We start from the raw sequence: 24,542 nt of genomic DNA on the forward strand, positions 1-24,542 counted from the left end.
GTCTGCTGGGCGCCCTGGGTCTAGCATCACCCAGCCAACATACCAGCACTGTCTGCTGAACTAATCTCCCATCTGACAGTGTCTGCTTTATTCCAAATTCAACATCACTTACCAGAACTAGAGCTAATGGCAGGGCCTCTTGCCTCTCAACTAAGTAACCACTGACACTAATAATCTGCTTATGTTTCACTGCTCACCAAATAAAGGGCCACTTCACCACTGACGAACAATATATTGGGGCACTTAATTGACAATGAATGTAAACTAGATCTTCACTATTGACTACCATCCTAAAGGGAACATCACCACTTGCCACCAATGTAAGGGGTCACTCATCACTGACCATGAATGTAAGGAACCACTGATCATCAATGTATGGGCCACTCATCACTGATCAAGGTGGCACTAAACTGCTGACAACAAATGTATAGGAGGACATCTCCTACTGACTGCCAAAGTATGGGAGCATTTTCCCCACTGATCACCAAATGATATGGGGCTAAGACTACTGACAATCAATATGTGAGACGCTTCTTCATGGACAACCAGCTTAAGTGGGAACTTCTTCACTTAATGCCAAAATAAGGGGAAACTACATAGACCTCTGTGCATGGTGTATATACCAGACAAACTCTTGAAAACAATGATCTGTTTACCTTCACTGCTAACCACTAACATAATTGGCAATTCACCACTCACCATCAACCTAAGGGGGGACTTAATTGACCACCATCGCTGACAAACTAATGTCAGAGTGCAGAACTTTGGGTGAGAATGTCACCAATGATCACAAATGTCAACCAATGTAAAGTGGCACTTCACTTACCACCTGTGTAGGAAAGCACTTCATTGCTGATCACAAATGTAAAGGGTTACTTCTCCATGAAATAGTAAAGATCACTATGTACTTTAATATAAAAATTCATAAACATCTACTCAGAAAAGTGACAAACAAATGTGCTTTAAATCCACCCATAACATGTTTAAGATGCTGTGTCCAGTTTGTTGCGTGGCAGGTGTATAAATATAAGTCCTTTCAGTCAGTGGCGGCTGGTGCTTAAAAAACAATTACAGCCTCACTGTGCCCATAAAATGCAGCCACTGTGCCATCAATTGTCACCACTGTGCCATGCCATCAAACGCAGCCACTGAGCCATGCCATCAAACGCAACCACTGTGCCATGCCATCAAATGCAGTCACTGTGCCATGCCATCAAACGCAGCCACTGTGCCATCAATTGTCACCACTGTGCTATGCCATCAAACGCAGCCACTGTGCCATCAATTGTCACCACTGTGCCATGCCATCAAACGCAGTCACTGTGCCATGCCATCAAACACAGCCTGTGCCATCAATTGTCACCAGTGTGCCATGCCATCAAACGCAGCCACTGTGCCCATCAATAGTCACCACTGTGCCCTTTAATTGTCGCCAGTGTGCCCTTTAATTGTCGCCACTGTGCCCTTTAATTGTCGCCACTGTGCCAATTGTCGCCACTGTGCCCTTTAATTGTCACCACTGTGCCCATTGATGCCACTGTGCCCTTTAATTGTTGCCACTGTGCCCATTGATGCCACTGTGCCCTTTAATTGTCGCCACTGTGCCCATTGTCGCCACTGTGCCCATTGATGCCACTGTGCCCATTGATGCCACTGTGCCCATTGTCGCCACTGTGCCCATTGTCGCCGATGTGCCCTGTAAAATGCCCCTCCAATGCCCGGCACTTAACTTTCTGGGGGTCAGCCATCCTCCTTCCACGTCCCTCAATGTCTTCTCCCGCCCTCGATGACGCTTCAGCCAATCAGGTTACCAGTGAACCTGATTGGCTGAGACGCCTGTCAGTCTTATCCAAGGAACGCTCTGCTGGTACGCCCCAAGGATAAGCATTCGGAAGCCGACTACAGCCTCGGAAAGCCTATCAGAGCCGCTGGCTCTGATAGGCACTTCCACACAACCAACCAGCTGCCGTTATTCAGGTTGCCAGCGCTTATCATCCGGCCATCTGAATAGTGGGCGGCAGCGGCGAAAATACATAGATTCATGCAATGCATGAATCTATGTATTTCAGTGGCTGTGCGAGAGCCAGAGGGGGCGGCGCTGCAGCGCCCTCTATGGACGAACTGCCACTACTTTCAGTCATGCTGTAGCTATACTCAAAACAATGGCAAGCACCGGTCCGTGTCCAGGTGTGTGTCTCTGCTGATGCATTTCAAATGCCATGGCCGTTCACCAGAGCTGTCAATGCTTCTAAAGCCCCGTACACATGATCGGAATTTCCAATGGAAAAAGTCCGACAGACTTTTTCCATCGGAAATTACAACCGTGTGTATGCCCCATCAGAGTAATTCCAATGAATTACATTTAGATAGAGCTCGGCTGTGGAGTCGGTAGATAAATGTTCCGACTCCGACTCCGACTCCTCAGTTTTATGTACTTCCGATTCCGACTCTGACTCCCCGACTCCGACTCCTCTGTATTAATATGCGAATGTATTTTATACATTCCTTGAGGGAAAGAAACGCAACCTACCACAGGACTACTGGCTGGGAAGCCAACAGTCTACTGTATTGCACAGTTTAAGCAAAAGACAAACACAATGAAAATAAAGTTTTATGTAGTTGGGCTGCTGCTTTCTCCTTTGTGTGCTTATCTGCTGTTGAAGATAGGGCAGTGGGAGGATCCAGGAAGGGGCATTTATTCTAAAACATGATTTTCCTAGGAGAATCCCATAGTCATGTTTAAAGTTTAAGCTAACAATCGGAGTTTACAAGTTTTTATAGCCTTAGCTAAATGACAGCAGTTTTTCCAATGGTTTACAGCTTCAGTCTTGAACTATTGGCCCTCCATTCCCTTGACTTATACAAGTGTCTCACTCTCTAGTCCTGCAAAAAACATATTTATTTAATCCCTTATCAGTGAGAGGCTAGGTTACACATGGACGCTGCTTTCCCTGTAAAAGCAGAAGACAACACTATGGAAAGTATAAGTATTGCAGCTCCTAATTGTGCGTTGCGTGCCATATAGTGAAGCACATGAAAAGCATGCTTCTTCACGGTCACTTAACGTGTTCGTTTTGCGGTTACGTGAGGCACTGCATGCATTGGTCTTTATTCTTACAGTAGAGAAGTCATTAATTATAACTTTTTGTGAATTGGGACATTTAAACTTGCTTTTTTTTTTTATTCCAATGTAAGTTTAGTAGGAGTCGGTGCATTGTTTGGCGACTCCGACTCCAGGTACCCAAAATTTCCCCCGACTCCGACTCCTCAACTCCGACTCCTCGACTCGGACTCCGACTCTGACTCCACAGCCCTGTAGAGAACATGTTTTTTTTTTTTTCAATCAACAGGTTGAATGAAAAAACTCACAGATTCCTGAATCCACGCAAGCGTTGTGAATGCAGAAATCTCGTCTGCCCTTGTGTTCTGATAGCGGGGGCTCCCCATGACAGAATACATTGATCAGCGCTGCAGCCTTTGGCTGCAATGGCTGATCAAATGTTGGTTTTCCAGCAGGACTGTTCGACAGAAGATAGCCAGAAAGGGATACACACGGAAATAAACTTTGATATGTATATACTCAGCATATATCTATCCTTAATCCTAAAATAAGAATACAAAAACTGTATGTAGAAACTCTAATGCCGCGTACACACGATCATTTTTCGGCTTGTAAAAAACTAAGTTTTTTAAAAATGTCATTTAAAATGATCGTGTGTGGGCTTCACATCATTTTTCGGCTTCTGAAAAACGACAATTTTTTTTTTTCGAACATGCTGCATTTTTTAACAACGTTTTAAACTATGTAGTTTTTCAGGTTGTAAAAAATGTGTGGGCTAAAATGACGTGAAAAACCAGCGCATGCTCAGAAGCAAGTTATGAGACGGGAGCGCTCGTTCTGGTAAAACTACCGTTCGTAATGGAGTAAGCACATTCATCACGCTGTAACAGACAGAAAAGCGCAAATCGTCTTTTACTAACACTAAATCAGCTAAAGCAGCCCCAAGGGTGGCGTCATCTGCATGGAACTTCTCCTTTATAGTGCCGCCGTACGTGTTGTACGTCACCGCGCTTTGCTAGAGAATTTTTTAAAACGATCGTGTGTGGGCAACGTCGTTTTAATGATGAAGTTGGAAAAAACAAAGTTTTTTCTAGATGCTGAAAAACTTTGTTTTTTACAAGCCGAAAAATGATTGTGTGTACGCGGCATTATATCTTATGATAAAAATGGGGAATCCATCCCCTCATATAAAAGACATCCCTTCCGCTAGAAATCTCAATCGGATTCCAAGATTACATGTGGCATCCTGGCCTGAAGGAAGGGAATAATCGATGTGCTAATGATCTCAGTGGAGAAGTTGGGGGAAGGAACATGGGGGGTATTATCAGCTCAGATTGTTCATATTGATATTGGCAAAGTATGAGTTATTCAAAGAACTATTTACTAATAATTAATAGATAAAGAATGCAAAGCCAGTGAGATTTCTCAATTTTACATTAGTGTGGATTTCTTTAAAATAACAAGAATGTATAATGTCGAATGTTGTGGTCGTATGCAACCAAATCTAACCAAATTTAACTTTATGCCTAAAATATGTATATTTTTCATTAGTTACAAAGCTTTAAACTGTGAATTTTACTTTTGTGCTTGCTTTGTTTTACAGTTTGTTGCTCAGCCTAACTGTCAGCAGCTGTTGGCATCGCGCTGGTATGATGAATTTCCAGGCTGGAGGAGACGGCACTGGGCAGTGAAGATGGTGACATGTGTAATAATTGGACTACTTTTCCCAGTCTTCTCGGCTTGTTACTTAATAGCTCCAAAAAGCAACCTTGGACTCTTTATCAGGAAGCCATTCATCAAATTCATCTGCCACACTGCATCTTACTTGACTTTTCTCTTCCTCTTGCTGAGAGCTTCACAAAACGAATACAACATAAACCAGCCAGGACCAGTACCTGCTCCCATTGAATGGATGATATTACCGTGGGTTTTGGGTAAATGAATTAGTGAATTTAACTGTTTGTGCAAATCATTTATAATTCTTCTATTCAGAATAAATTGGTGTGCTCTGTTACCTATCATACAAGCTGCATTATTAATGCCCACCTAAACTTTCAATTTTCAGTTAACTAAATATATTCCAGATGTAACAAAACAAAAAGTGTGAAGTCTAATGCCGCGTACACACGATCGGTTTGTCTGATGAAAACGGTCTGATGGACCGTTTTCATCAGACTAACCGATCGTGTGTGGGCCCCATCGGTTATTTATCCATCGGTTAAAAAACTAGGAACTTGTTTTAAAATTATCTGTTGGTTAACTAACCGATAGAAAAAAAACGATTGTCTGTGGGTATGTCCATCGGTTAACAATTTTTCTCAGCACATCGTTGTGTTTTACGTCACCACGTTCTGAAACGTTTTTTTTTAACCAATGGTTTATAGGCACGACTGATGAAAGTCAGCTTCATCTGATATCTGATGAAAAAATCCATCAGACCGTTTTCATCAGATGAACCGATCGTGTGTACAGGGCATTAAAGTTCATTTATAGAAAGCAGTTACAACCAGAGTAGAAAGACCTGTCCTCTGCCAGCATGCTGTAGATAAGGACTTCCGCTCCTTGTGTGGAAGGAGTGGTCTCTTTGGAGAGATCCAACACACCCCTTGCCGAGTCAGAGCTAGAGCTCTCCAATCAAGCAGAAAGAATTAGCTTTGTTGGTTGCAGTGCTATTTGTCTGACTCAGAAAGGGGGGAGTGGGTGTGTCGGACCGCTGCAGAGAGACATTTGCTTTCACAAACAGCAATCTTTTCTGCTCAGGCTGTGGTTGCTTTCTAAATAAAACAAACTGTAAGATTTTGAACACCATTTTTTTGATGTACCTGATTGGAACAAAGATTTAATTATGCTGAATCAGATATTCATATTCCTTCTCAATTTCCAGGGCATTAATAAGTCTGTTTGAAATGCAGCGAAAGACAGTTTTTATTAAAGGTAATTCTAAAGACCCATACACACACGATCAGACTTTTTGACAACAAATGTCCGACGGACCTGTTTGATTGGACAATCCGATCGTGTGTATGCTCCATCGGACAATTGTTTTGGCCTTTTCATCGGACAAATGTTCTCTGTGAAAGCTCTCAAACTTTTTGAGAACAAATGTCAGATGGAGCATAATCCGATCGTGTGTAAACAAGTCCATCGGACTAAATTCCAAAGTACAAACACACATGCTTAGAACCAATGCTAAAGATCAGACAACAATAGCAGAAGTTGCCCAACAGGTGGTGGTAAAGAGCTAAAAAAACACGTGATTTGGTGAAAGTTGGCTGAAAAAGTTCTGCCGTGTGTATGCATACCAATTCACGGCCAACGCCCTTCAGCGCAAAAAGTATGATAGAAGTCTGATCGTGTGTATGAGGCATAATTTGGCAAACCTTAACCTTTCAACCAACCCCAAAATAGTTTCTGATCATGCCTATTGGTAAGCAATGCCAGCCAACACAATAATAGACCAATAATTGACTTTTGGAGATTTGTCCAGTTGGACTTTTTCAGGAAAAGTTAGGATTTGCTAGTAATTTCTACTGTCTATGTCTTTAGACCTAGTGATGCTAATGGTGATTTTTACTGAATATTCAATTATCTCTTTTCTATTACATGCTCAGTCTGATTTTCGTCACAATTACTTCAAATGTATGCACATGCACCTAGATTGGACTGGCTGGCTACTTATTTATGAATGGTTTAGCCCATTTTAAGAGAGATTACAAGCACATTGGTGGTTATGTGATGTTTTTTCAGCATCATAGATTAGCACATTAGTTAGTGTAATATGCTAGTATACTGTATGTAAACCCAGTCTAAAAAAATCTCTAATGCCTTTTACACACAGGCTTTTTTTCTCAGAAAGTCCGGCTGCGAGTAGGCTCCATCAGACTTTTTTTGTCGGAAGTCCGATGGACCTTAGAGAGAGAACCTGTTTTCTATCTTTCCGTTGGACTTCCGACGGACTCACGGTGGACTTTTGCATGGTCAAAAGTCCAACCATGTGCTTTATAAACATTTTCAGTACTTTTAAATATGCAGCTTTCATTACCATAATATCTAGTGATCCTGCCATTAAAGTGGCTGTAAAGACATATGGATTTTTGCCGTCATGCTTTCTATGCGGGTTCCTAGTTTTAACAGGTACCCAGCTCCCACTTCTGCTCTCGTCGCCTAGGTGACTCAAGCGGAAAGTTCTCCTCTCCCCTCCCTCCCTGCAATCTTCTGGTACATGTCACAGGTCCCAGAAGATTGCACGGCCATTCAAGACGCGCAGTGCGACTCGTGCATGTGCAGTGCTCACCTGGCTGTGAAGCCGCAAGCTTTCACAGCCAGCAACCCACACAAGTGATGCCGGAATCAGAGAGAGGCAGGGGGAGAACCGAGGCTTCAGGTGGCCGCATCGCTGGACCATGGGACAGGTGAGTGTGTGTTTGTTAAAAGTCAGCAGCTACACTTTTTGTAACTGCTGACTTTGGAAAAACACAGAAACGTCTGGCATTCCGCTTTAATAAGAAAAAAGGCAGTGCTGTATTGAAATGAATGTAATTCATTAGGGTTTAAATTCACTTTAATTGTAACATTGAAATATATTCTCTTCTTCTTAGCTTAGTGATTTATTTTGTATCCACAGCACTCGGCTTTATGATTTCAGGAGCACTTTACAAACACACCACTTACAAATACATTATAGAGCTACTTTTGTAATATGGAAGCAGTTCCATTGCAGTACAAACTCACTTCATAATCCCTAAAACACATATAACAGCTTTTATACCTATAGGGCCAGATTCACAAAGGACTTACGACGGCGTATCTCCATGTACGCCGTCCTAAGTCCGAATGTGAGGCGTCGTATCTCGGCACCTGATTCAAAGAATCAGATACGCCAGAATTTGTCTAAGATACGACTGATGTAAGTATCTTACATTGTCGTATCTTAGGTGCATATTTACGCTGGCCGCTAAGGGCGCTTCCGTATATTTACGCATTATATATGCAAATGAGGTGGAGCTGCGGTGGCTCAACGCGATTGGCACTGCGCTGATAAACCATTCACCTCTGCAGCTAGAGGTTCGGATCCCGGTCTCAGCTACATGTGAATTGAGTTTGGTGGTCTCAGCCCGGCTCCCGGTGGGTGTGCTATGCGAGGTAAGCCTGCGCTTAGTACGCCCACCTCCCTCCCACAAAAACCACCACACTTACACGCACTTGAAATTGGGTTAACATGCATGCACTTTGACCATGCGGTCTCTAAAAAGAGAGGCGAAGGACTAACGGGGCTGGTTGAGCGGGCTAGATCCTCTCACTCTCTTATAGGGAGTCCCTCTGCCCCGTTGGGCTTCAAAGCGGAGCAGGTAGGGCGGGCTGTGTGGGAGGACCCCCTCACGCACCCGCCATTGCCACCCGGGGCATGGAGAAAGGTGGCAGATTGCCTCTGGGGGAGGCCTGCCTACTCCCAACTCCTGCAGTCCGGCTCCTCTCTCGAGTACACGCACAAAATACACTTAAAAAAAAATATATATATATATATATATGCAAATGAGCTAGATACGCCGATTCACGAACATACTTGCGCCCGGCGTATTAATATATGCTGTTTACGTAAGGTGTACAACCGGCGTAACTTTACCCCTAATAAAGCAGGGGTAAGTCATGTTAAGGTATGGACGTCGGAAACGTCGGAACAGCGTCGTATTTTACATCGTTTGCGTAAGTCGTAGGTGAATGGGCATAGGTTACGTTCACGTTGAATAAGCATTAAGCCGGCGTAACTTAGGGCAAAAATTCGACGTGATACTGAGCATGCGCGCATGCGCCGTTCGTTAGGCGCGTCATTTACGTGGGGTCACGATTCATTTCCATACAACACGCCCCCTACCAGCCTACTTTGAATTACGCGGGCTTACGCCGGCCCATTTACGCTACGCCGCCGCAACTTTCAGAGCAAGTCCTTTGTGAATACTGCACTTGTCTGTCTAAGTTGCGGCAGCGTAGCGTAAATAGGATACGCTACGGCCGCACAAAGATGCGCCCAGATACGTGAATCTGGCCCATAGTATATACCTGACACCGGGGTTGGTTTACAAAAGACAAATAGGCTGTTCTTTTTGCAAGGGAAGTCACAATTTACAAGATAATTTTCCCCAGAGCGTAGTAAATGTGGTGAAGTTACACTTTGTGAAGAATCCTCATTAATGTGAATGGGGGGTTAAAAAACCCAGAACCAGAGCAAAGTGGAGAGATAATGAGTAACAACAACTAGAGTAATTAAAGTAATTAAACAGGTGAGTATTGATAAGGAGCAGCACATTGTAAAAGAACAAATAAATAAATAGAAATCAATACTAAATTGATTAAACCGCGCTCCTTCCGTTTTAAAGTGCAAACATTCTGGCAGAGAAAGGCAAAATAATATAATAAATCATGGTCCAAGGCAGTGGGACATTCCCTGGATCAACTTTACATGTAAATATTAGTACCCAGTTATATTAATTGCATTTAGGAAAGAATCCAGGCCTTTCTGAAAACAATCTACTGAACTGGTCAGAACCTGCCCTTGAGGGAGTCTATTCCACATTTTCACAGCTCTTACTGTGAATAAGCCTTTCCTTATTTGGAGATTAAAACTCCTTTCCTCCAGACATAAAGAGTGCCCCCTTGTCCTCTGTGATGACCTTAAAGTCAGTAACTCAACACCAAGTTCACTATATGGACCATTTATGGATTTTCTACGTGCTAATCATATCCCCCTTAACATTCTCTTCAGTTCCTCTAATCTTTCCTCATAGCTGAGCTCCTCCATGCCTCTTATCAGTTTGGTTGCCCTTCTCTGCACTTTCTCCAGTTCCCCAATATCTCTTTTTGAGAACTGGGGCCCAAAACTGAAAGGGGTTGTAAAGGAATTTTTTTTCATAATAAGCATCCTTTACCTACAGACATTCCTCTTTTCACTTCCTCATTGTTCGTTTTTGCTCAGAAGTTGCTCTATTTCTTCTCTGTTCTGTTCACTTCCTGCTTGTCTGATTTTACTGACCACCATGACGGGAGGGTTTACTGCGGTGGTCAGTAACGTGCTCACCCCTCCTGGGAACTACATCTGTGCGGCAGGACGCTCTCTACTTGTTAGAGACTTCAAGGAGATGTGAGTTACTGGGCGTGCCGCAATTCATACTGGGAAGCGATGCGAACCAGGAAGTTAATGAGAGAACAGAAATTAGAACGCCTGAGGTGATATAGATGAAGGAATTTAATAGGTATTTACTCTTTTTTTAACAGAATCATTACACTATTCTGTCTGTCTACCTTGCAGACATTAATTTTAGGCAAAAAATGTTTTTCCTTTACAACTCCTTCAACTTCATATTCCAGATGAGGTCTTACTAATGATATATACAGGGGCAAAATAATATCTCTCTCTCTGGAGTCCATACCTCTCTTAATACAAGGAAGGATTTTGCTCACATTGGAAACCACTGCTTGGCATTGCATGCTATTATTAACCACTTGACGACCGAGGACGTCTATGGACGTCCTCGGCTTTGTGCGGTGATATCTGAATGATGCCTACAGCTAGAGGCAGCATTCATATATCATTCTTTCGTGCCGGCGATTCTGTGCACGATACGAATGATCATATCGGTGGTTCTGCCCCTTGATTGTTCTTATAGGAGGCGGGAGGGGACATCCCCCCCTTCCGCCGCCATCCGGTGCTTTTCCGGGCTCTCCCGTGCCATCGGGGGCCCGGAGAGCGGATCGGCCAGCGCTTGCTGGGAAAGCATAGAGATGACTGGTGACCAGATGGTCACCAGTCATCTCTATGACCGTCGGAGGTCCGGGCGCGACGTTATGACGTCACGCCCGGTACCCGGAAGTAAACAAAGCTGCAATCGCGGCTGTTGGCATTAGATCTGTGATTTTTTTCACCGATCTAATGCTTGTAAGCCTGAAGGAGAGATGTGGGGTCTTATTGACCCCACATCTCTCCATAAAGTTTGTTTACATTCCTTGTAATAGGAAATAAAAGTGTACAAAAAAAATATGTAAAATAAAGTGTAAAAATAATAAATGAAATAAAATAAAAATACAATTTATTTATTTATTTTTTTAACGCCCCTGTCCCCGGTAGCTCGCGCTTAGAAGTGAACTCGCATGCAAGTCCCGCCCACATATCTTTCACATTATACAAAAAATTGGACTAACTTTACTGTTTTGTTATTTTTTAATCCATGAAACCGTTTTTTTTTTCCCAAAAAAAGACATTTGAAAAATGATTGCGCAAATACCGTGCAAGAAAAAAAGTTGCAATGACCGCCATTTTATTCCCTAGGGTGTCTGCTAAAAAAAAAAATAGGCCCGGTTGTCAAGTGGTTAAACTTTTGATCTACCAAACACCCAAATCTTTCTCCACCATTGATTCCCCCAGTTGTATCCCCCCCCCCCCAGTATGTATGATGCATGCATATTCCTAGCCCCCAAGTGGAAAACTTTACATTTATTAACATTAAACATCATTTGCCACTTAGTTGTCCAATTAGTGCATTGAGTTTGGCTTGTAAGTTGGAGACATCCTGTAAGGAAGTTATTCCACTGCGTAGCTTGGTGTCATCTGCAAAGACAGAAGTGGTACTTTTAATCCCAGACCCAATATCATTTATAAAGGTATTAAAAAGTAAGGGTCCCAACAAGGTTCTCTTTACCTCCCCTTTAAAGGAAATTAGATTAGTTCGACATTTTCTGTCTTTCATGAACCTATGCTGTCTGTTGCTTCACTTTTTTTTCTCGCAAAAACTTATCTCCTATATGTGGCCTTTTATTAAACTCCCCAGTATCTTCCCAACTATAGAGGTTAAACTAAAAGGTCTATAGTTACTTAGTAAGAACTTCGACCCCTTTTTAAATATGGGCACCACATTGAACTTATACCAAAGGGTGTTGTAGCTTATCCAAGCCACTGCTTCAGTTTTTCAATAGAGCTAAAGAACTGTCTTGGATAAGGCTGCACTTATGGACACTGATAAGCTGCACTGTGGCAGCACTGATGAGGCTGAACTTATGGACACTGATTAGCTGCACTGATGAGTACTGATAAGGATGCACTGATAAGGCAGCACATTTTTGCTGCACTGATGGGCATTGATAAACTGCACTGATGAGGTGGCACTGATAAGCTGTACTCATGGGCACTGATGAGATTACACTTATGGGCACTAATGAGGCTGCACTGATGGGCCCTGAGGTGGCACTGGTTAGGCTGCCCTTATGGCCACTGATAAACTGCACTGATGGGCACGGATGAGGCTGCACTAATTGGGCACTAAGGCTGTACTTATGGGCACTGAAAAGATGCACTGATGGACACTGATAAGGCAGCACTGATATTCCGCACTTATGGGCACTGATAAGACTGCACTGATATGCTGCACTGATGAGGCTACACTTATGGGCACTGATGAGGCTGCACTTATGGGAATTGATATGCTGCGTTGATGGGCACTTATGGGCAGTGATAGGACTGCACTTATGAGGCTACACTTATGGGCACTGTTAGGCTGCACTGATAATCAGTAGATACTGTCCACTGCTTTACTGACACTGTCCACTGTCAAATATCTGTAGAAGAGGTTTCCATCATCCCTGCAAAGTTTGCAGTAATTTTTTATGTCTTATTTACAGTGTGATGTGTATTATATGTGACGTTACATATCACAGACAGGTATTGTGGTAATATTGAAGCCTTTTGAGATTTCCATACATTAGAGGGTTCCATCATTATTGTGTTATTGATTAGTAAGTTAGACCTGCACTTTTTCGTTTTTTTCTCATGCTGGCATTTACTTGTGCCACATGCTGATGTAAAGCAGCATGGTCCGGCTCTTTCTGTGTCTTGCGGCTAGGAATGTGCTCATACACCATACAGGCGCTGATTGCTGTTAAAAAGATCTCAAAGCTACTGCAGGAGTAGGAATATTTATATTACTGAATTACAGCAGAGTGTAGCGTGTGTAATATATAATTATGGGCATGTGTCTACAGTTCAGTAATGATTACATAAAGTATGTAAGGGCAGTGGGCCAGATTCTCGTAGAAACGGCGTTGGCGTAGTGTAAGCCATTTACACCACGCCAACGCAACTTACTGGAGCAAGTGCCGTATTCTCCAAGCACTTGCTCCGTAATTTGCGGCGGCGTAGTGTAAATGACCCGGCGTATGGGGAACGTAATTCAAAGGGGGCGGCTTGTATTCAAATTAAGCGTGCCCCCGTGCTGATTGAACTGCGCATGCGCCGGGCTGAAAAATAGCCCAGTGCGCATGCTCCAGCTCACGGCGGAAAACGTCAATGATGCAGACGTGAGCGTCATTGATGTAAAGTTGTATTCAAGAACGACTTAGTAAAACGACGTAACCGACGGAAAAAGACGACGCGGACCCGACGCCATACTTAACATGGCATACGGCGGACTGGCGTAAGGTTACCCCTCATATAGCAGGGGTAACCTTACACTTACGGAAACTACGTAAACGACGACGATGCGGCGCAAATTCGTTCGGGAATCGGCGTATCAGACTCATTTGCATAGTCAAATGAGACCTGAACGTAAACGCCACCTAGCGGTCAGCGTTGTACTGCATTTAGGATCCGACGGTGTAAGTGACTTACACCAGTCGGATCCTAGCCTAATTCCAGCGTATATTGTTTAGTGAATACAAAACAATGATACGCCGGCGGGAATTTCGAATTACGCTGGTGTATCTGTAGATACACCGGCGTAACTCTTTTGAGAATCTGGCCCAATATGTTTATCCCCTGATGTGGCTGGAGGGGGAGAGCACAAACATGCTTTGCATTTATAAAGCTGAAACCTACCTATCCTGCTGTGTGTTACTGAGTACTAGTATGGCTGGCTGCAGAATGAGGGGCGTGATTTATGTTGAAGTGGGCTTGTTCTTTTTTTTTTCACAATCAAAATGTTTTATTGAGAGAAAAAATGTTGTTTACAATGGGCTTGTTCACATTTAACATGTACAGGCCTAGTGTACTGTCCCACATTCTCTCCAATTCCCAAATATTCATGGGAAGTGTAGTTCGATTATGTTGTAGACAGAGAGGAGAGGAAATGATGTAATCACTTTTCTAACACCTCCTCCTTGCCAGAATATAAGGATGACCTGAACACCCCCCGGTTCAGTTTGCACCAGAACTTGGAACAGGCAAAAAAAATTGTGCGAGCATCGTTAACCCCCCTGGCCGTATTCCCGAGTCTGGCTCGGGGTGGAATTTCAGAACCAAATGCGGCAACCCCGAGCCAGACTCGGGATCGCCTCGCAGTGTACACAGGCATGGTTTACTTACCTTGTCCCTGGATCCTGCGATGCCTCCCCGCTGTGTGATCGAGCGGTGTGCTCCTCGCTCGATTCACAGTGCCGAGTGCCGCCGAGCTCCGTTCCCTGCGACATTACGACGCACGGGGCGGAGATCGAATTCAAAACAGTAAATAAACACAGTACATACAGTATACTGTAATCTTATAGATTACAGTACTGTATGAAAAAAACACACACACCCTTTGTCCCTAGTGGTCTGCCCAGTGTTCTGCATGTACTTTTATATAATAAAAACTGTTCTTTCTGCCTGGAAACTGGGGATTGTCCATAGCAACCAAAAAGTGTCCCTTTATGTCAAAAGTCGTTTTAGAAAAAACAGCGATAATAAATTAGAATCACTTGCAGAATTGAGCGATAGTGATTTGTGGGGAAATTCGTCATCAAACACTGAAAGTAATAATTTTTATTATTATTATTATTATTATTATTATTTGTTATAATTATTTATATTTATTTATTATATTATAATTTATGATTTTTTGTTTCAAATTTTATTATACCCGGGATGTCTACTAGACTCTTGTTTGGACAGTTTTTTGTGAATTATTCCTAAGAACTGCAGGCCTACAATATAAAACGCCTAATTTCCATGCAAAATAATGGTACCACTTTCAGCACCTAAAATCGGAAAGAATCATATCGCCAGGGAGGTTAAAGTCTATGGGACATGAACATGAAAAACCGAAAGCGCTAATTTTAAAGGGCTCATATGCATGGTATTGTCATAAAAAGTGTTTAAGGACCCGGGTCCTGCCCCAGGGGACTTGTATCAATGCAAAAAAAAAGTTTTAACCACTTAAGGACCGCCGCGCGACTATATACGTCCTGACTTTGAAGACGGATATCTCAGTAATAGCAGCAGCTGCTGCCACAACCAAGGTATCCATCTCTTCAGGCGGTGGTGCGGTTAAAGTGGTAGTAAACTCTGTACTACCACTTTCACTTACAGGTAAGCCTATAATAAGGCTTACCTGTAAGTAGAAAGAATATCTCCTAAACCTGTAGGGTTTAGGAGATATTCCCCTCGCAATGCGCCGCTGACTGCAGCGGCGCATGCGCAGCGGGGATCTTTGGCTGAAGCAGCCGGACCTTGCCGGACAGAAATCTCCCGCGCGCGCATGACGTCATCGCCGCTCCAGTCAATCACAGCGCTGGAGCGGCGATACCCGGAAGACACGCCGAGGCAAGATGACATCTCCCTCGGCATGGACCAGGTAAGTTCCCCTAACCTCATTCCAAGGTAAGTATTTCATAATGAGCTAGTATGCGGTGGGAGATAAAACTCATTGAAAAAAATGGCATGCCCCCCCCCCCAGTCCATTACCAGGCCCTTTGTGTCTGGTATGAATATGAAGGGCCTGGTATGGAATTTGGGGGAACCCCAACACATTTTTTTTTTAAATTTTGGTTTGGGGTTCTCCTTAATATTCATACCAGACCCAAAGGGCCTGGTAATGGATTGGGGGGGGGGGGCATGCCGTTTAAAAAAAAAAAAAAAAAAAGATATAACAGTCAAATGCATGAGAGATAGCTTCTGTTTTCCTGTGCAGAGCACATTGCTAGCTGTTACTTGATCTCCTTCTCTCATTTTAAATGATAATTGAGTCTCGATAATAGTAATTATCTGTAGAAAATTGGGCTCAATACAGTAAATGATTTAATTATTCTGGATTAATGCAGAAATATTAGTCTGGTGAATACAAAAAGGTTTCTTCCCCACTTTCTGTTAGCATGGAGAACAAATAGTTATATCTGATCATTGTTTCTTTTTCTCCAGCGAAATGGCAGTTGCAGATAATGATGGCTTCTCCATTGTCACTGCAAAGTTGAACTCTAGGCCAACAGCTAAATGTACCAATGAAAGATATATCAGTACAGCTTCACCTGTCAAAGGATTAGTGTTTCTGTCTAACCAGTCCTGAGACCTGAAATCAGTCCTGAGACCCGAGATTTTCCTACTGCAGTTACAGTGGAACTAAACTCTATCTGAGCACTACAAACGGAGAACATTATTTAATTCATACTTAATATTCAAAGCAAACTCACCCATTTATCCATGACTCGGTGCTTTATTTTGTTCAGAAATCAATAATAATAATAATAATAAAAAAAAAAAAAACAGCGGGCCAGATTCACGTAGAGCAGGCGCAGTGTAACGTAACCGGTTTACGCTACACCGCCGCAATTTTTCAGATTTAGTGCCCGATACACAAAGCACTTACCTGGAAATTTGCGGCGGTGTATCGTAAACAGGTCCGGGGCAAGGCGGCCCAATTCAAATGGGGCGGGTACCATTTAAATTAGGTGCGCTCCCGCGCTGGACGTACTGCGTATGCTCCCGTCGCAAATTTCCCAACGTGCTTTGTGCGAAATTAAGATGCGCCGACGTTTTGTGAATCGCGACGTGAAAAAAGATTTACGCCGGGAAAAATAAAAGATTTAAAAAAAATTCAAAAGCGACTCGGGAAAGACAGGCATACTTTAACATGGTGGAGTACTTTTACACCATGTTAAAGCAGCCCTATCTTTGCGACGGAAATCTAATACTAGCGACACCGCAACGACGGGAAAAATCTTCGTGGATGGCCGTAACTCCTAATTTGCATACCCGACGCTGGTTTACGACGTGAACTCCCCCCAGCGGCGGCTGCGGTACTGCATCCTAAGATCCGACAGTGTAAAACAATTACACCTGTCGGATCTTCTGGCTATCTATGCGTAACTGATTCTATGAATCAGTCGCATAGATAGAACAAGAGATACGACGGAGTATCTGAGATACGACGGAGTATCTGAGATACGACGGAGTATCTGAGATACGACGGAGTATCTGAGATACTCTGTCGTATCTCCTTTGTGAATCTGGCCCAGCATTTCTAACAGGGGCCATCATGAGTAAGGGCCAATGAGTCATGTTGCATTTGGTTCCTGGAATCCATCTGCCCTTATCTCAGGCATGAGGGCATGCTTAGCTGAGAAAGCCCCTTTTCCTCTCCTCCAGATGAAAGAAAAAAGAATGCCCATGAAGACTCATGGGATGAGATGTATGACATAATTTTGGCATAGGCCAGAAACCAGGAAGCAACTGCAGAAACATAAAGTTGAAACAAGTCAATTTAATATACCTAATGTTAATAATATCCAAAAGTTAAAAACGCATATAGATACCATGCCATATGAAAAACAGGTTAACAATGGGTTACATTGATACATGGTATGAACGATCAAGCCACAATACAATTTGACTTGTTTCAAAAGTTAACTTTCGTGCAATAAAAAACTTTTGATATAAATTTGGTGGGTTGATGGTGCCACTCTCTCTATATACTGTATATATGACCTAGAAAGGCTTTGGCTACAATGAATTTGTGACTTTAGGCATGATATATGGGATGTTGGCTAAGGCAGACAGTGAACTACAGTATTGTCAGAACAATTTTCTTCCTATCTGTTTAGTAAGGCTAGTAGCATTCGAATTTAAAGTATTTAATGTTGATTGAGAGAGTTTAATCCCACTTTAAAATGGATGTAAACCCACTCTCATCCTTTCTAAACTACTGCCATAGTGCTGATCTATAAGTATATAGATGCCTCATGCATGTATCCTTACCTGTCAAATGTCTCCCCTCTGTCTGTTATAAGAACTGAAAAACTGCAGATTTCGTGGGTGGATCTGTTGTCTGGAGCTCTGTGGGTGGAGTTGTGATGTCAGTAGACTCTCCACCCACCTCTACACTCCCCTTGTCCACATGCATTTTTTCCTTTGTATTTCTTACACTGAATTCTGCTATAATCACTAACATCCAGTCAAAATCCAGGAAAGTAACCACATGCCTTCAGAAAAGGAGTGAGGGTGGGAATTAAAGCTAGTGCATGAGATATGTAAATAACCTCTCATTCACAGCAAGGGGGCGGAACGGACTAAGGTTTACCTCTGTAAGTCCGTTTTATTTCATGGAACAATAAAAGAGGATTGCTCAGAGCTGGATTAACTCTGTGTGGCAAGACAGGGCACAGATGATAGGAAATCTTATACTGTACATTGTGACATCAAAATAATAATAAAAAAAATTCGGGTTTACATCCACTTTAAGTAACACAATTGTGTCTCTCCCCCTGCCTGGGACTGGTGGACAGTAAAAGGAGAAGCACTACAATGAAGTTCTATCTCTCCATCAACTTGCTTCTTGCTTTTTTTTTAAATGTCCCGTCCCTCCGTGCTCATGCGCAGAAACAAACGCGTACGTATGTCGTGCCCACATATGTAAACGGTGTTCAAACCACACATGTGAGGTATTGCCACGATCGTTAGAGCGAGAGCAATAATTCTATCACCAGACCTCCACTATAAAACATTTTTAAGTATCGTCGTTTGTCACCATTCCACGAGCGTGACATGTTGGGTATCTATTTACTCGGCATAACATCATCTTTCACATTATACAAAAAAATTGGGCTAACTTTACTGTTTAATGTTTTTACATTTATTTATGTTTTAATTGCCTTTGAAACATCGCTGCGCAAATACAGTGTGACATAAAATATTACAAATGCCTTTTTTTTCTCTAGGGCCTCTGCTAAAAAAATATAAATAATATTTGGGGGTTCTAAGTAATTTTCTGGCAAAAAATCCTAATTTAGGGCCAGATCCACGTAGGGCAGCGTATTTTTAGGCAGGCGTAGCGTATTGTAGTTACGCTACGCCGCCGCTACTTTGAGAGGCAAGTGCTGTATTCACAAAGCACTTGCCTCTAAAGTTACGGCGGCATAGCGTAAATCTCCCAGGGTAAGGGCGCGGAATTCAAATGATGAACAGGGGGGCATGTTTTATGTAAAACAAGCTTGACCCCATGTAAATTACGCTTTTTTCGTACGGCGCATGCGTGCGCATGCTCAGTATCACGTTAAATTACGCCCGCTCAATGCCTAGACGACGTGAACGTAATTTACCCAAAGCCCTATTCGCAAACGTTTTACGCAAACGACGTACACAATGGAAAATTCTACGCTGGCCCGACATCCATACTTAACATTGTGTACGCCTCATAGAGCAGGGGTAACGTTACGCCGAAAAAAGCCTTATGTAAACTACGTAAAAAAAAGCGCCGGGCGGACGTACGTTTGTGGTTTGGCGTATCTGGCTAATTTGCATACTCGACGCGGAAATCGACGGAAGCGCCACCTAGCAGCCATCGTAAATATGCACCTAAGATCCGAGGGCGTATTAAGACGTACGTCAGTCGGATCGAGCCCACATTCAGTCGTATCTTGTTTTGTGGATACAAAACAAAGATACAACGGCACATCGTAGAACTTACGCGGCGTATCAATAGATACGCCGGCGTAATTTCTTTGTGGATCTGGGCCTCAACCTTTAACCACTAGTGAATAACCATTTTCCTGTCTCTGGGTGGCTACATTATTGCAGTTGAGAACAGTTAAGCTCTTTGACTGGGGTGGGCCTTTAAGAATATCTGTTACAAAGAATTTAAAACTATAAAGGGAAGAAAATTTTACTTTTCAATTTAGAATAAATTCTAATAGCTTTCTAAATAATTTGTGAAACAATATCTTCATGATGGCCTAGGCAGAAGAAGAGCTGTAGACAACTAAATTGTTTTCCTTATATAAATTACCAAGATAAATAAATCACTTCAACTTCAAGAATAGGATTTAGAATCTGGAGGCAAACCAGACGATGGAAGGAAAACAAGTGATAAGCAATTACATTTCTATATTTGGTTTTACTGTGTTCAGTGTGCTTAATAACTGCAAAATAATTGCTTAATGTTTTCATTTCTAGACTAAAAATAGATATAAAACTGTACATCTAGTTACCTGGGCAGATTTGAAAATTATGCTGTATAAACAGGACTGTGTGGGCACAGGGAGTCTTGCTACATTTTAGGAAAGCCGAAGGCTGAAGGTTCTTGTATATACTTCTGCAAGCCATTTATTAACGAGTTTATTGGAAAAAAAAAATTGTTGGGTGTTTGCTTTGCAAAGGAAGATGTCACTGATTATGCTATCGCTTTATTACTATTGGAAACACTTCACACATGAGTAGGCTTCTTCATTCTGTAGAAGCACGTTAACCCCTTGGTGCCGGGCCACACGCAAATATGGAGCCTCTTGATGCCTGGTCCTTAGCCGAGGGGGCCACATATTTGCATGAATTGTTGCCAATACAGCTGTCGCCTAACCGAAAGCTCTCTAACGCTTCTTGCGATCGGGAGATTTCAGATCACATGACCGGCATTACAGCCAATTACAGTGCTCACATGGTCGTAATCCCTGCCCCGCCTCCCAGCATCATGAATTTCTTAAAGGGCCAGGAGGAAACAGCGCTAAGAGGTTAATAGAATAAGCAATAAAAGTGATTTTTGACCTCCATTTTTGTTCTTTAGTTAAAGTAGTATTAAACCAAAAAGCAAACATTTTATTATATTTCAGCTTACCAATTCTTAAAGTAGAACTTCAGTAATTTTTTCATCTTTCCATCTATTAAATCTTTTGCCCTTGTTGTTTTAACTTTGGATAGTAAAACATTTTTTTTTCTGCCAGTAAATACCTTATACAGCCCATTTCATGTTGCTTGTCTGGTAAAAAGCCTAGGCATATGAGATCATGCACAGCTCTCCCTCTGACTTTAATGAGAGTTTGCCAGGAAGGGAGGGGAGGATGAGCCATAAGGGTGTAGGAACCCTTACAAATCTGGGGGGGGCAGCATTTTTACTCGCCAGGTATATTCTTATCCAGTAAACTGGGAGTTGCTAGAGGCCGAATATCGCTGCAAAACGACAGTAAAGCGCCGCCGCTGATGCCTCAGTGTGAAAGTAGCCTTAGGGCCCTTTCACACATACGGACCGTATGTCCGCATTTTCATCCGTCCGTTTGCGGATGAAAACGGGACATACATGGGTCCCTATGTGATTACGGGTGTCAGCGGATGAATATCCGCTGACACCCGTAATTTGTCCGCCTCCGCAAAGATCCGCATTTACAGACGGAAGAAATCCTATTTTTCTTCCGTCTGCCGGATCGGATGAACACGGACATACTGTCCGTGTTCATCCGATCCCCCATAGGGGAGAGCGGAGGAAAGAAAGGGCGGTCCCTGCACAGTGTGCAGGGACCGCCCTGTCAGCTGCCAGCTCAGCAGGGATTTTACGGAGGATCCCCGCTGAGCAAAGCAGACACACGGAGCAGATCATTACTGATCCGCCCCGTGTGAAAGGGCCCTTAGAGTGCCGCCTAATCAGTGGCAATGAGTGCAGCCTCAACCTCCTTAATGAGTTTGCATTGATTTCAGCATGCATTGCATGGAACACTTTGCACATGCTGAAATCAATACAAACTCGTTAAACAGACCACATTCATTGAAAGTTGATTAATATACAGATCATGATTTTGCAATAAAGTGATCCATGCTGCAAACTCATTAAACAGTCTCCACCTTCAGTGAAATTCCATGTACTGCAAAGTTTGCAAAACTTGAACTGTCGCTGAAGGGAGAATGTTGAGTTTGCAGCATGGATCACTTTATTGCAAAATCATGATCTGTATATCATGATAAGAGTATTTTATTCATTTGTACCTGCTATCCTTTGCAGGGGGTTCCCCTCGTGCTTCTCTCTCTCCTCCTGTCATCAGACAGCCTCCCCCTCCCAAGAGAGGACCCAGTGAACAGCAGCCGCACGGAGGGGTGGGCGGAGCTTTAGGCTCCGCCAGTCATGTTTGTAATCCATTAGTCATCAGCCGCTCCGTACTATCCCCCGCCCTCCACCCCTCTACATTGAACTCCGCCTCTCCAGCCCTCTACATTGCTGCTCCCTCCTACTACCCTCAGCATTCGTGAGTATAGCGGCAAAGCAGAGGGCTGGAGAGGCGGGGCGGTATTAGCATTCGTGAGGAGAATAGTAGGAGGGGGCGGCAATGTAGAGGGCTGGGCCTCCGCGCTGCACACAGACAAAAAAAAAAAAAGCAAAAAACAGGCTGAGACACCGCCGCGGCCGTTTTACCTGGGGGGGATTTTACAATACCTGTCCCCCCGCATTATTTCCTGGGGGGGATGCGTCCCCCCCATCCCCCCCGGTTCCTACGCCCATGCCAAGGAGTGCTGCAGACCTGGAGGTGTGTCTGTGTAAATGCAGGAAGTGAACAGGCAGCAGCTTCAGCTGCCCACAGTTAAAATGGTTGCAGCCACACTCAGTGGAGGGAGATTTATGCAGCATATTTGGCAACTACAGAATCACAGTATATATAAACTAATATGCAATGTGGTTGGATGGGTACTGCCCTGAGGGACATGTATCAATGAAAAAAAAGTTTGTAAAAAATGTCATTTTTAAATGAGCAGTGATTTACTGATGCTTAAAGTGAAAGTCTAAAAATGAAAAATTCCTTTCAATATAGTGCCTGGGGGGGGGGGGGCTTTAGTCCACCTGTAAAGTGGCACATCTGTACTGTGTATGGAAGCTGCTGCTGCAGCAATAATTGCATTTATCAAGCCCAAAAAATGAAATTGTCCCTGAAAGCTTTCCTTACTTTGTAAGCAACGGCTTGGGGAGCAAGTCTGTATGATGAGGCCACAATGTAGTGCACTGGTAAAAAGATTCAAGTTTTTTGGATAAATTCTGGTGTTTCTACCACATACTTTGGATTTCTACTTCTGTACCAGGTGTGGAAAAATTGTAACCTATTATAGAGGTTCTCTTGATTAAAGCAAGAATTGGTCTTGCTGTAAAAAATTGTAATGATATGCACTTGTCAAACAGGTGCAGAAAAATTACTCTTTGGTGTTGGGGCATCTTCCCACCGTAACCCTATAGAGGTACTTGATGAAAGCAAGAATTGGCCTTCCTGTTAAAAATTGATCTCTGGGTGTTAATTGTGCCCATGAAACCTATACCAAAAACATTCTTCCAGATGAAATGATTTAACACCCTCAAAGCTAGGCAGCCTCGAAATCCTGCAGAGATGCCACATCCCAAAAAGACTTAATCAGTGACATCGGCATCAGGGGCTTCATAGTTGGTAACCCAGGACTGATTCATTTTTATAAAAGTCAAACGGTCCATGGAGTCTGAGGACAGAAGCGTTCTATGATCAGTAACAAAACGTCCTGCAGCACTGAATGCCTGTTCTGAAAGCACGCTGGATGCAGGGAAGCCCAACAACTAAATATCATACTGGGCAAGTTCTGGCCAGTGGTTTATTCTCATGACCCAGTAAGTCAGGGAATCATCAGCTGGAAAGCTCTCCACCTTTGTTTTGGCCCCAAGGTAATCGTCCACCATGTGATGCAATCTCAAAAATATACCGATTGCACACCTTCCGGCGAAATGGCCAAGAAGTAAAAGGGTGCTGAAACGATCACCGGCTGGGAACCGGAAAGCAAATCATATATATATATTCGCCAGCACACCAGGGATCATTTTAAAAAAACGTCCAAAAATTGAATGCATATCTATTGATCCAAAAGAGCAACGTTTCGAGGCCACGCAGGACCTCTTCGTCAGGCAAAAGTTGGCCTGACGAAGAGGTCCTGCGTGGCCTCGAAACGTTGCTCTTTTGGATCAATAGATATGCATTCAATTTTTGGACGTTTTTTTAAAATGATCCCTGGTGTGCTGGCGAATATATATATACACCATGTGATGCAGACGCTGCTGATAGGATGTGGAAGCTGTCAGCCCTGGGCAGCGAGGACTAAAAAAATTCAGAAATGTCTCACTTAGGCGGACGCCTTCTCCAATGCTCCTCTCTTGACCAACAGAAGACTCAAAACTATGTTTTCCACGACACTGTAACGTCCTGAGTCAGGAAAATTCTTCAATATAAACTTGCACTAACACAATGAATGATACAGTGTTAAACTTGCAGTAACGCACCAAATTATATGGCGTTAAACTTGAAGCAACGCAATTAAATATATGACGTTAAACTTGCAGTAACGCAATTAAATATATGGCGTTAAACTTGCAGTAATGCAATGAAATATACAGTGTTAAACGTGCAGTAACGCAATTAACTATATTGCGTTAAACTTGCAGTAACGCACAGAACTATATGGCGCTAAACTTGCAGTAACGAACTGAACTGT

General features: G+C 43.0%; 1 protein-coding gene across 2 annotated transcripts in view; it reads left to right on the forward strand.

Annotated features, from left to right (window-relative positions):
- TRPC4 (transient receptor potential cation channel subfamily C member 4) overlaps nt 1-24,542 on the forward strand; it is a 231,465-nt gene that overhangs the window by 147,717 nt on the left and 59,206 nt on the right. For both annotated transcript variants that reach the window (XR_005747344.1, XM_040340375.1), the window contains exon 4: nt 4,665-4,995. Coding sequence is in view for 1 of the 2 variants with exons in the window: in XM_040340375.1 (XP_040196309.1) it covers nt 4,665-4,995 (331 nt within the window). In the remaining variant the exon portion in view is untranslated. The remainder of the gene's footprint in view (nt 1-4,664; nt 4,996-24,542) is intronic.

This window comes from Rana temporaria, chromosome 2 (assembly GCF_905171775.1).
Source record: "Rana temporaria chromosome 2, aRanTem1.1, whole genome shotgun sequence".
NCBI lineage: Eukaryota > Metazoa > Chordata > Amphibia > Anura > Ranidae > Rana > Rana temporaria.